This window comes from Erinaceus europaeus, chromosome 10 (genome assembly GCF_950295315.1).
Source record: "Erinaceus europaeus chromosome 10, mEriEur2.1, whole genome shotgun sequence".
Taxonomy (NCBI): domain Eukaryota; kingdom Metazoa; phylum Chordata; class Mammalia; order Eulipotyphla; family Erinaceidae; genus Erinaceus; species Erinaceus europaeus.
This window is the reverse complement of record NC_080171.1, coordinates 94,642,816-94,655,739: the sequence shown is the minus strand read 5'-3', so window position 1 is coordinate 94,655,739 and position 12,924 is coordinate 94,642,816. Positions and strand designations below refer to the sequence as shown.

At 38.7% G+C, this 12,924-nt stretch overlaps 1 protein-coding gene across 6 annotated transcripts in view; it reads left to right on the top strand.

The window, feature by feature from the left end:
- RC3H2 (ring finger and CCCH-type domains 2) overlaps positions 1 to 12,924 on the top strand; it is a 70,204-nt gene that overhangs the window by 50,741 nt on the left and 6,539 nt on the right. For 5 of the 6 annotated variants that reach the window (XM_007539959.3, XM_060200109.1, XM_060200113.1 and 2 more), the window contains 8 exons: positions 4,325 to 4,539; positions 5,896 to 6,326; positions 7,106 to 7,276; positions 9,210 to 9,356; positions 9,676 to 9,889; positions 11,197 to 11,281; positions 11,540 to 11,621; positions 11,732 to 11,866. In XM_007539959.3, coding sequence (XP_007540021.1) covers positions 4,325 to 4,539; positions 5,896 to 6,326; positions 7,106 to 7,276; positions 9,210 to 9,356; positions 9,676 to 9,889; positions 11,197 to 11,281; positions 11,540 to 11,621; positions 11,732 to 11,866 — 1,480 coding nt within the window. Of the gene's footprint in view, positions 1 to 4,324; positions 4,540 to 5,895; positions 6,327 to 7,105; positions 7,277 to 9,209; positions 9,357 to 9,675; positions 9,890 to 11,196; positions 11,282 to 11,518; positions 11,623 to 11,731; positions 11,867 to 12,924 lie in introns of those variants that run through there. The other variant, XM_060200114.1, reaches the window with a different exon arrangement.

Genomic DNA, 12,924 nt, shown 5'->3' with positions numbered 1-12,924 from the left:
ACACATTAAATTGCTAGTGACTTCATATAATAGATGATGGATAGGTAAGCATTTATTCTTCATTTCTTCTGTTAGCATATGATAGAATTCGTTTACTAAAGGATCCTTAAAATCTTCCACAGGAGAGATTTTAGGAAAGGTATATTAGAGAACATTGTGTTAGAAAGCATTATGTGTGCATTGATTCAGAGCATTATCTTTAGTACTCCTGGACACACATGAGATAGTTCTACCTTTTTAAAAACTTAAGATGATGTAATTATGAAGATAGCTGTTATGTAGACGAAGTAATAATAAGTTAGATTAGGGCTGGGGAAATAGATAACTCTCCAGTTCGGTACCTGGTTTGTCATACATGTGTCCCAGGTTTGCATTCCAGCACCACATGGGAGGATGCTCTGGTGTGTGACGTCCTTTCTGTTCCTCAGTCTAAATTAGAAAGTGGCATAGAGTGGTAAAGTGCTACACTGCAAGATGCTGGTTTGGAAAAAATAAAAAGCGTGTGTGTGTGTGTGTGTGTGTGTGTGTGAATTTTTTATCTTGCTGGAAGTTATTGGCAATTATGTGGAATATGGTATAAAGGAGACCATTCTTTTAGAATGAAAGGTTTATGTTCAGGGAATGCTTAAACTAGACAGATTGGCACCATGTTGTGGAGACTGTCTGGTTTTTGTATTTTAAGAACTAAACTTTTGAAGTTTTGGCAAGGTAGTGTAAACCTGATTTGTAACCATTCATTGGAATATTGTTCAGTTGTTTAAAAGAGTGAAGTACTTTTATCACAATCCTAATAACAACACACATGCATATATGCTGTATATTACATATTTCTGTTTATATAACTGCCCAGAATAAGCAAATCTATAGACATAAAATAGATGAGAGGATGAAGTGGGGAAATAAGGAGTGAATGTTAAAGAATACTGGCTTCCCATAGGATTAATAAAAATGCTTTAGAATTAGGTAGTCATGAATATATCAGAGATCACTGAATTGTCCATCTTCTGAAATTAAAAACAATTATTTTTTTATTGCCACCAGGGGTGTTGCTGGGGCCTGGTATCTGCATGAAGAATCCTTTGCTCCCATTGGCCTTCTTTTTTTAAAAATATTTTTTATTGGGACCAGGTGGTGATGTACTTGGTTAAGTGCACATAGAACTAAGCACAAGGACCTACACAAAGACTTGGGTTTGAAGTTGGATTGGAGTTGGTGTATTGCACCAAAGTATAAGACACTGGGATGGCTGGGGGGAGGAGGATTTAGGCCCTGGAACATGATAGCAGAGGACCTAGTAGGGGTTGTATTGTTATGTGGAAAACTGAAAAATGTTATAAATGTACAAACTATTGTATTTACTGTTGACTGTAAAACATCAATCCCCCAATAAAGAAATTAAAAATAAACAAAACAAAACAAAAAAACCCCCCCAAATACCTGGGTTTGAGGCCCTCCTCCCCAACTTCAGGGGATATGCTTCACTAGTGGTGAATCAGGTTTTCAGTACCCTCACCCTCCTTTTTGATAAAGGATAAGAGATGGGGTGGGGGAGAGGGGACATGTAGCAGTGCTCAACTGGGACTTGAATGTAGGTCCTTGCTTATGGCAAAGTATGTGTTCTACCACTTGACCCGCAAAATTCAACTTTATTTTTATTTTCCTATTAGTGATTTAATAATGATCAACATAATTGTGGGATGAGAAGGGTACAGTTCCCACCACCAGAGTTCCATATATCCTTCCCTCCATTGGAAGGTCCCCATGTCTTTATTCCTCTGGGAATATGGATAAAGATCTTTATGGGGTACAGAAGGTGGGATGTCTAGCTTCTGTAATTCCTGCTCAGCTGGACATGGACATTGACTGGTCGATCCATACTCCCAGCTTGTTTCTGTCTATCTCTACTGGGGTAGGGCTCTGGAGAGGTGAGTTTCCAGGACTCTGGTGAGGTCTGCCTAGGGAAGTCAGGTTGGCGTCATGATAGCATTTGCAACTTGGTGGCTGAAAAGCACAAAGACATAAAGCAGAACAAAGTATTTAGTAGTCAGGAACCTAAAGATAAGATTATAGCAGATGTGGTCCGGGAGGTGGCGCAGTGGTAAAGCATTGGATTCTCAAGTATGAGGTCCGGAGTTCAGTCCCTGGCAGCACATGTACCAGAGTGATGTTTGTTCTCTCTCTCCTATCTTTCTCATTAATAAATAAATAAATTCTAAAAAAAAAAAAAGAGAATATAGCAGATGAGATTTGGGGTCTTCATGTTGGAAGAAGCTAGAAAGCTTATATTAGGGGGTCGGGCAGTAGCACAGCAGGTTAAGTTTATGTGACGCGAAGCGCAAAGACCGGCTTAAGGATCCTGGTTCGAGCCCTGGCTCCCCACCTGCAGGGGAGTCACTTCACAGGCAGTGAAGCAGGTCTCTCCCCCTCTGTCTTGCCCTCCTCTCTCCATTTCTCTATGTCCTATCTAACAACAGCGACATCATCAACAACAACAATAATAAGTAACTACAACAACAATGAAAAACAACAAGAGCAACAAAAGGGAAAATAAATAATAATAAAAAATTAAAAAAAAAGAAAGCCTATTTTAGGTATATTCCAAGAGGCCCATGACTAAGCAGCAAGCAAGTAGAAAGACCTAAAAAAGACAACATAAAATACTTAATCAAATAGTTTCTACTTAGACCTAGATACCCTCCTCACCTACTTCCTATTACATTTCCCTCAATCACTCTTAAGTAACCCTGTCAGATAAAGTAAGGACTACAAAAGCTGGATAAGGGCAAGAGACCTGCACACTTTAATAATGGCCTTTTAGTTTATTACCGGGCCATTCTATCATCTGGGCCCTAATCAGGGACTCCTAGATTCCAACATAGATATGATGGGCCTAAACCTCTAGCAAATCCCTCTCTCCACAATCACTGATCATCTCCATTAGGAACAACATCATAAACTCTTTTGTGGGTCTTTACAGGATATTACCTTCAATGTGGAACAACAATGGTAGAGACTGCCCCACTCTCTGAAGGGAGGCTGGGCCAGCATACTCTGCCACTCAAGGAAAATTGGTCCTGAAATGCAGCCTAGAATATTCCTAGCTGTGACCTTGGAATGCGAGTTCCAGCCCAGTCCAACTGTATTGAAGGAAACACTGGTGCTGTAGTCTTAGAGCCCCCCTCTCTCTATTCATTCCTCAAGTTTACATTTCAATTAAGCTAACTTTTAATAGAGCATCTTTTTCCTATATGTATCTCTGATTCATACCAAAAATTGTACTGAACTCAATGATTTTACTAAATATTTTCCCTGTGAGTAATGTATTTAGAAATGAGTGAAATGACTTAGGATCACATTAATGCAGGGTTTATTTGCATTTCTTTTTGCCCTCACCAAAGTATGAGGCCTGTACTATGATTCTGTGAACATTGTAAAGAGCCAGTGAAATTCTTTGCCTTAATTTATGGTAATGCCAGATTTTATTTATTTATTTATTTTTAATTTATAAAAAGGAAACACTGACAAAAACCATAGGATAAGAGGGATACAGCTCCACACAATTCCCACCACCCAATCTCCATATCCCATCCCCTCCCCTGATATCTTTCCCATTCTTTATCTCTCTGGGAGTATGGACCCAAGGTCATTGTGGGATGCAGAAGGTGGAAGGTCTGGCTTCTGTAATTGCTTCCCCGCTGAATGTGGGCGCTGACAGGTCGATCCATACTCCTAACCTGTGCCTTTCTTTCCCTGGTAGGGTGGGGGCTCTGGGGAAGCAGGGCTCCAGGACACATTGGTGGGGTCGTCTGCCCAGGGAAGTCCGGTTGGCATCATGTTAGCATCTGGAACCTGGTGGATGTAAAAAGAGTTTATTTATTTATTTGTTTTTTAAATTTATTGTTTACTTATTTTTACATGCTGGGATCTTTGCTCTGTAACTCCCAGTGGGCTACTTTCCCTCCCACCCCTCCCCTCCTTTACTCTTCCTTTTCTTTCTCTTTCACTTTCCATTTTCCTTTCCCTCCATTCTCTTTTTCTTCTTCCCTCCTTCTTTCTTCCTTTCTTTCCCTCCCCTTTTTTAAATTAAGGGAGAATGAGACACATAAGAGATACCACAGCACTTGTCATGCATGATGCTACTAAATGGTTCTGGGGTTTGAACCCAGGTCTTCTCCTAAGACAAAGTGTGAGCTCTGCATGATCCCCCTTAAGTGTCTTCTGTTAGTCGTTTCACTATAAATATATGGTAAATTCCTATTGAGGAAAACTTAGCTTGTCATAGGTGGTGATTTATCACTTTCCCTTTGTTAAATTTTCTTTCCAGTAAAATTGGTTCTCCACCCAAGACTCCTGTAAGTAATGTAGTGGCTACCTCAGCTGGGCCCTCTACTGTTGGAACAGAGATAAATTCTGTGCCTCCAAAATCTAGCCCATTTATAACAAGAGTGCCAGTATATCCTCAGCATTCTGAAAACATTCAGTATTTTCAAGATCCAAGGACTCAGATACCATTTGATGTTCCACAGTACCCACAGACAGGTAAGTAATTTTAGACAATTCTAAGAGGAGAAAAAGTGTTTATAACATATGTAGCTTTTGGGTAGGTAGGTGGTTTTATATTTGTGTAGAGTATCTTAAGTTTTTTTAAAAAATATTTATTTTCCTTTTTTGTTGCCCTCGTTTTTTATCATTGTTGTGATTATTGTTGTTGTTGTTATTGATGTTGTTGCTGGATAGGACAGAGAGAAATGGAGAAAGGAGGGGAAGACGGGGAAGAAAAAGATAGATACCTGCAGACCTGCTTCACTGCTGTGAATTGACCCCTCTGCAGGTGGGGAGCTGGGGGTTCAACTGGGATCCTTACGTCGGTCCCCGAGTTTCGTGCCATGTGCGCTTAACCCTCTGTGCTATTTCCTAACCCCCAGAGTATGTACATTTAAAGAATCATTTATACTTCATGACCCCCAAGTTGTCCAAGATGACTATGATTAGATGTTAAAATTTTTTTAATCTTTATTTTCCCTTTTGTTGGCCTTGTTATTTTTCATTATTGTTATAGTTGTTGTTGTTATTGATGTTGTTGTTGTTAGGACAGAGAAATGGAGTGAGGAGGGAAGACAGAGGGGGAGAGTAAGACAGATACCTGCAGACCTGCTTCACCGCCTGTGAAGTGACTCCCCTTGCAGGTGGGGAGCTGGGGGCTCGAACTGGGATCTTTCCGCCATTCCTTGCGCTTTGTGCCACTTACGCTTAACCTGCTGTGCTACCGCCCGACTCCCAGACGTTAAAAATTTAAGGTTTTTATCCTCTAAATACGGGATTTGTGGATGTTGCCCAGAGCATTTGTAAAACCTCTAAAATGGTGTGTAAAATATTTGGCTTATTTGTACAGTTTTGGAGTGGCAATGCACAACTTTGGAAGAGTTCTTTACCTTTTACTTGAAAAATAGCTAAGGACTGATGCTGTAACTAAATCTTGTGGCAACAGAAGCCCTAGAAGGAAATTTACTAGCTGTTTAATAGCTTTTTTCCATGCATTTTAAAGTAGCAGTTTAACTACATGTTTAATACTAATGTTTATATACTGATATCTTAAAAGTATGTATTGAGGGGGCCAGACAGTGGCTCACCTGGTTAAGCACATATATTACAGTGCATATGGACCTAGGTTCAAGCTGCAGGTGACTCTCTGTCCCTTCTATATCTTCCCTTCTCTTCTCAATTGCTCTGTCTCTATCCAATAATAAATAAATGAAAATGTATTTTTTAAAAGTATGTATTGATACTTTCTAAAGTGGAAGTTAATTTTTCTACATTAAAAACTGCTTTAGTTATAAACCATTATAAGATCCTGGATTTTACTAAGTTTAATTACTATTCTTTCCAATTTTCAAGGATATTACCCACCACCTCCAACAGTACCAGCTGGTGTGGCCCCCTGTGTTCCTCGATTTGTGAGGTCCAGTAATGTTCCAGAGTCCTCCCTTCCACCTGCTTCCATGCCATATGCTGATCATTACAATACATTTTCCCCTCGAGATCGAATGAGTTCTTCCCCTTACCAGCCTCCTCCTCCTCAGCCATATGGTCCCGTTCCTCCAGTTCCTTCTGGAATGTATGCTCCTGTATACGACAGCAGGCGCATCTGGCGCCCACCTGTGTACCGAGATGACATTATTAGAAGCAATTCTTTACCTCCAATGGACGTGATGCACTCATCTGTCTATCAGACGTCTTTGCGAGAAAGATATAACTCATTAGATGGGTATTATTCAGTGGCCTGTCAGCCACCAAGTGAGCCAAGGACAACTGTGCCTTTACCGAGGGTGAGTGATGATGGTTATGGGGATGCTTTAGTGGTATAGTTGTGACCAGTTCCTGGTGACTTCTCCACTTACTGTGTAATTTGCAAAAGTTACTTGACTTCTCTATGTCAAATTTTCATCTGTTTCATGGAAGTAGTAGTGCCTACCTCTTAAGGCTATTGTGAGGATTAAATTAGCTGGGGAAAAAAAAGCTCTTAGAATTGGACCTTATACATACTAATGCTCAATAAATGTTATCTTTTTTTAAATTTTGTTTATTCTCTTTATTTATTGAATGGAGACAGCCAGAAATCGAGAGGGTAGGGGAGAGAGAGAGGGAGAGAGAATGAGAGACATCTGCAGCCCTGCTTTACCACTTGCAAAGCTTTCCCTCTGCAGGTGGAGACTGGAGGCTCGAACCCAGGTCCTTGAGCACTGTAATGTGCGCTCAACCAGGTGCTCCACCACCTGGTCCCAATAAATGTTATCTTTACAGAGAAAACAGATGGGAAAGTATAAGAACTTCAAAATACAAAGAGCCTATTTTCAGTATCCCGTCTTCTATAATAAGTGGCTTTTCTAAACCAAAAAAGTGAGATTTTATTTTTAGCATAGCTTTACTAAATATTAGCTCTTTCATTTAAGTATGTGGGAAGTAGGTTACAGTGACTTCCTTAATGTACTTTTTTCTTTTATCCCAACAGTATAATAATCTGTTTGCATTATTTCTACAGAGAATAGTTAAAATTATTTACTGCTCCTTAGATGGTTAAGATTGTTTCTTTTGTCCCCCCCCTTAGGAACCTTGTGGTCATTTGAAGACCAGTTGCGAGGAGCAAATAAGAAGAAAACCAGAGCAGTGGGCACAGTACCACACTCAGAAAGCACCTCTTGTCTCTTCAACTCTTCCTGTGGCAACACAGTCACCAACACCACCTTCTCCTCTATTCAGTGTAGACTTTCGCACTGATGTAAGAAAGGTTTTAATCACTTGGTGCAGGGATAGGTCAAACAGTTGACTCAGAGCTCTCATTCAAATCAGATTTAGCTATATGGGATATTTTGCAGTTCTTTGATCTAACAATTGAATATAGTTCAATAAACATTGAGTGGTTGAGCATTGTGGTAAGACTCTGAAGCCCATCAAGTCACAGTCCCCTTTACTTTTAGAATGCCAACTCTGTCCAGTAGTATAGCTCTAATTATATTTATCTCAACCATTTATTGAGCACTTATTTGTTCCAGGCACTGTACTATGTGCATATACATAATTTCATTTTATTTAATTCTCACACAGACCCTAGGGGACTGGCATCTGAAATTTTCAGATAGAAATATTACTCAGAGAAGTTAAGTAATTTGCTGAAGTAGTAATTTTAGCCTGTAAGTAGGCAGAATTTGAATCCTGGTCTATCTGAGGCCTTTTTTTCACCTGCTTCATTGGAGGTACAGAAATGTCTGTGATATTATTCATGGAGTTTTGCATCACTGTTAATTATTGTTCTTGTCATTACAGAAGAACTTTTTGCACCATGATCATTTACCGTACCCTAGTGTTTTTAATACTATATTGAGAAGAAACTATTATTGTTTAAGATTCCTCTGATTTTTCCTCTAGAGGCTCTATTAAAATATAATTTTTTTTATGTATTTTGTTTTAATATTAATTGATGAGAGGGGGGATAGAGAAGGAACCAAAGCTTCACTCTGGCATATACAGTACCAAGTATCTAACTCAAGACCTCATGACCAAAGGTCCAACACCTGATCCACTATATTACCTTCTATCCCAGAATCTTAATTTTTCACTGTGAAGAATTTTAGACATACATAAAAGAGAGCATAGTATAGAAAAATGTACCCATTCCCAGCTTTCATAATTATCAACTCAGCCAATCTTCTTTCATTTTTATGCATTCCTCTTACTGGATTATTTTGAGGACACACACACACACACACACACACACACACACACATTTTCTTTTTCATTGATAAATGGAAATGTTGTTGGGTGCTTAAGTGTGAAGCCTTGGTCTTAATTCTTGTCTCCCCACTGCCACCACAAAACCCTTTTTTTTTTCACCCAACAAAACATTAGATTTTTAAACTTCAGTTTTTCTCAGTAAACTTGGACTCAGAGCAGCAAAACATCTTGATAGCAGTGCTAGAGTTGCCACTTAATAGAAATATATACTTACTGTTTTTATACTGTGCTTTAGGAAAGATGTATTTCCTTTAGACTTGGCTTTGCTAGTAGCTACTAATTTGACTTTGAATAAGTAATTTAACATTTTCAGTCTTGAGTTCCCTTATTTGTGAAATCGTATAATTCATATTTTAGTATACTGTTTCTACAAAAATTCTTACTCAGAGTCCCTCTAAAATTTGTTGACTTTTCTATATAGTTTCAGACTTTCCTATGAGTTCTTTTTGTTCTTTATGGTTTACCAGTTATGTTCCTTCATTTCATATATATATATATATATATATATATATATATATATATATATGTATATATGTATATATGAAATATAAATATATATATATATATATATATAATTTTTTTTTTTTTTAACCAGAGCACTGATCAACTGATCAGCTCTGGCTTATGGTGGTGTGGGGAATTAAACCTGGGATTTTGGAGCCGTGCACTTGAGACTCTCTTTGCATAACCATTATGCTGTCTACTCCCGACCCACATACCATTCTTTTCTCAGTGAAATTGTTAAATAGAGCTGTGGTGTGTGTGCTTTTTTTGTATTTTTTTTTTTTGCTTGTTTTAGAGCACCTCATTACTAAAAGTTTAATTGTGGACTTTGAAGCCCTGTTTATTCTGTAATACTCTTTTTTAGTTATAAGTTTATAAATTTGTTACTAATGGCCATACCTTTTCTTTTTAATCAGTTCTCTGAAAACATGAGTGGAACAAAATTTGAAGAAGATCATCTTTCCCATTACTCTCCCTGGTCTTGTGGCACCATAGGCTCCTGTATAAATGCTATTGATTCAGAGCCCAGAGATGTAATTGCTAACTCAAATGCTGTGTTAATGGTATGATTTGATTGGAGGGAATGGGGCACCTTGATTCAAGTTTAGAATGATTGAATGTATTTATAGTCATATTGTTGCTATATAATTCATTAATTTGCAGTAAAGTGGTTTAGCTAACTGAAGTAAAGTGCATTTACTGCTTAAATTATTCTAGCATAGTTTGTGGTATGGAATAGATGTTGGATTGCCATTGCTATCTAGAGCTAGTGCTAGATTTTACTAGATAACTTAATTGCATGTCTTTAGCTAGCTTGCACTTCTATTACTAACTGAAGTAATTAGCAATAGTCCATTTATTGATTTTCTTTGTATTATGCAGGATCTGGACAGTGGAGATGTTAAGAGAAGAGTGCATTTATTTGAAACTCAGAGAAGAACAAAAGAAGAAGATCCAATAATTCCTTTCAGTGATGGACCTATCATCTCAAAATGGGGTGCAATTTCCAGATCTTCCCGTACAGGTTATCATACAACAGATCCTGTCCAGGCCACTGCTTCCCAAGGAAGTACAACTAAGCCCATCAGTGTATCAGGTAGTCTATCTAAATAATGCCTCGAAAAAAAAGTCTAAATAATGCCTCATAGTATTAGTTGAATATATTAAGTATGATTTATTACTTCACTGTATTATAATTGGACTGTATGCGGTTTTTTTTTTTTTTTTTTTTTGGTTTTACCTTTCAGATTTATTGCTGGGGCTCAGTGCTTGCAAGATGAAGCCATTGTTCCTGTCAGTCATTTTTTCATTTTCTTTTATTTTTTTCCTTTTTTTTTTTTGGTTTTATTTGATGAGACTGAAATTGAGAGGGGAGGGGAAGATAGAGACAAACACAGCCCTGCTTCACTGCTTGTGAAGACTCCCCACTACAGGTGGTGACTGGGGAGGGGGGGCTTGATCCCAGGTCCTTGCATGTGGTAATGTGTTTATTCAATTGGTTGTGCCACTGCCTGGCCCCTGAACACACACACACACACACACACACACACACACACACACACACACACACACACACACATATATATTTTTTTGCCTCCAGGGTTATTGCTAGATTTGGTGCCTGCACTACAAATCCACTGCTCCTGGAGGCTTTTCCCCCGCTTTTGTTGCCCTTGTTGTTTTATCCTTGTTGTGGTTATTATTATTGTTATCATTGATGATGCTGTTGTTGGATAGGACAGAGAAATAGAGGTGGGAAAAACAGGGGTAGAGAAAGATAGACACCTGCAGACCTGCTTCACTGCTTGTGAAGCGACCCCTCCTGCAGGTGGGGAGTGGGGGCTTGAACTGGATTCCTTAAGCCAGTCCTTGCACTTTGCACCATGTGCGCTTAACCTGTTGCGCAACTGCCGGACCCGCAGAACACATTTTAAAAAATTAATTAATTTTCCCCTTTTTGCCCATGTTATTTTTTATTATTGTAGTTATTGTTGTTGTTATTGTCGTTACCATTGTTGGATAGGACAAAGAGAAAGGAGAGAGGAGGGGAAGACAGAGGGGAAGAGAAAGATAGACATCTGCAGACTTTCTTCACTGCTTATGAAGTGACACCCCTGCAGGTGGGGAGTCGGGGGCTCGAACCGGGATCCTTATGACGGTCCTTCTTGCACTTTGCTCCACCTGCTGCACTACTGCCTAGCTCCCAGAACACATGATTTTTCAATCCTCACACTGTGAAGTGCACATTTCCCTTTATTCAACAATCATAGTAAGCTTAAAATTAAATGGGTTAGCTAGGTAAATAAGACTTGTTTGATAAAATTGTGGTTTTGTTTTGAAAAGTTTTCAATAGCTATATACTGATCTTTCACTTTTCTGATTATTGTTTCCACGTTTCTATAGATTATGTCCCTTATGCCAATGCTGTTGATTCAAGATGGAGTTCTTATGGTAATGAGGCTACATCTTCAGCACACTACATTGAACGGTAACATTACTTCATCTTTAGCAGTTTCTGTTCTCAGATTTGTATGTACCATTAGAGTATAAGTTCTACCTCCTCTAATTTTAGTAATAGTAGAACTTTCTGAAAATTGTTACTTTTTTTAACTTTTACATTTAGAGTGATAATTGAACCTTACAGGGCTTATCTGTTTTATAACACATATAATAGTATGTATTCATTACTGTTTTCTTTGCTTCATTTGTTTCACTTTCATTACAGCAAACATATTTTTCTTTAAAGGGACAGATTTATTGTTACTGACTTATCTGGTCATAGAAAGCATTCCAGCACTGGAGACCTCTTAACCATTGAACTTCAACAGGTATGCTTTATGTCACTGAACTCGGAACTTTTAAAAAATAAAATGGCAGCTGAAAAGTATAACAGGAATCTAGCCTGACTTTTTTTTTTTTTTTTTTTTTTTCCTGTTAGGCGAAGAGTAACTCACTGCTGCTTCAGAGGGAGGCAAATGCTCTGGCCATGCAACAGAAGTGGAATTCCCTGGATGAAGGCCGTCATCTTACCCTAAATCTTCTAAGCAAGGAAATTGAACTGAGAAACAGAGAGGTAAAGAATCATCTTAGTTTCGTGCTTAATGTGTTTGTTGTTTATTGCTACTATGTGTGCTGGCTTATACAACTACATGGTGCATTTTAGTGTGGCCCCCTTTTTATCTGATAGATGACTACTTTTTAAAACTTACAGGGGAATGAAATTGTGTTTTCAGGATTTTACTTTATTTCTTGCAGGGGTTTCCTCTGGGACTTGGTGCCCACATAATTCTACTATTCCCAGCTGACTCATCTCTTTTCTTCTTTTGTAAAATGAGAGAGAGAGAGATGTTGGAGGAGGGGGGCTTGCAGGAGAAAGAAAGAGTAGAACCATAGTACTATAGCGCTGGTGAAGCTTTTCTTTTGCATAGTGCTACCATGTTATGGCTCTAACCCAGCTCCTCACATGTGCCCTATAGGGGAGCTACCACCTGGCCCTACTTTCACATTTTCACAATAATTTTTTCAGTCAGTCACCTAATTGAGCACACATGTTGCACTGTGCAAAGACCTAGGTTCAAGCCCTTGCTTCTCTTCTACAGGAAGAAAGCTTCACAAGCAGTAAAGCAGTGCTGCAGGTCTCTCTTTCCTTCCCTCCCTCCCTGTCTCCTGTTTTCCTCTCAGTTTCTTTCTGCCTCTATCCAATAAATAAATAAAAGACCAGGTGATTTCACACTTGTAGAATCTAGAGAACTAACACACATGAACTTGCAAAACAGAAAAAAAAAAAACACAAGCAAGCAAAATGTTTCTTTTTAAATTTTTTATTATCTTTATTTATTAGATAGAGTCAGCCAGAAATTGAGGGAGAGAGACAGGTACCTGTAGCCCTGTTTCACCACTCATGAAACTTTCTCCCCTGCAGATGGGAACTGGGGGCTTGAACCCAGGTCCTTTTGCATTGTAACATATGTACTTAACCAGGTGCACCACCACCCGTCCCCTCAAGCAAACTTTCTAAGACTTGTGAGCACTATTGTGGTCATCTTTGGGAGTTGAGAGGGTGGGGACACAGAACTTTGGTGCTGAGTATGGTGTGGAACTGTACACTGCAATCTTATAATCCTGTAATCC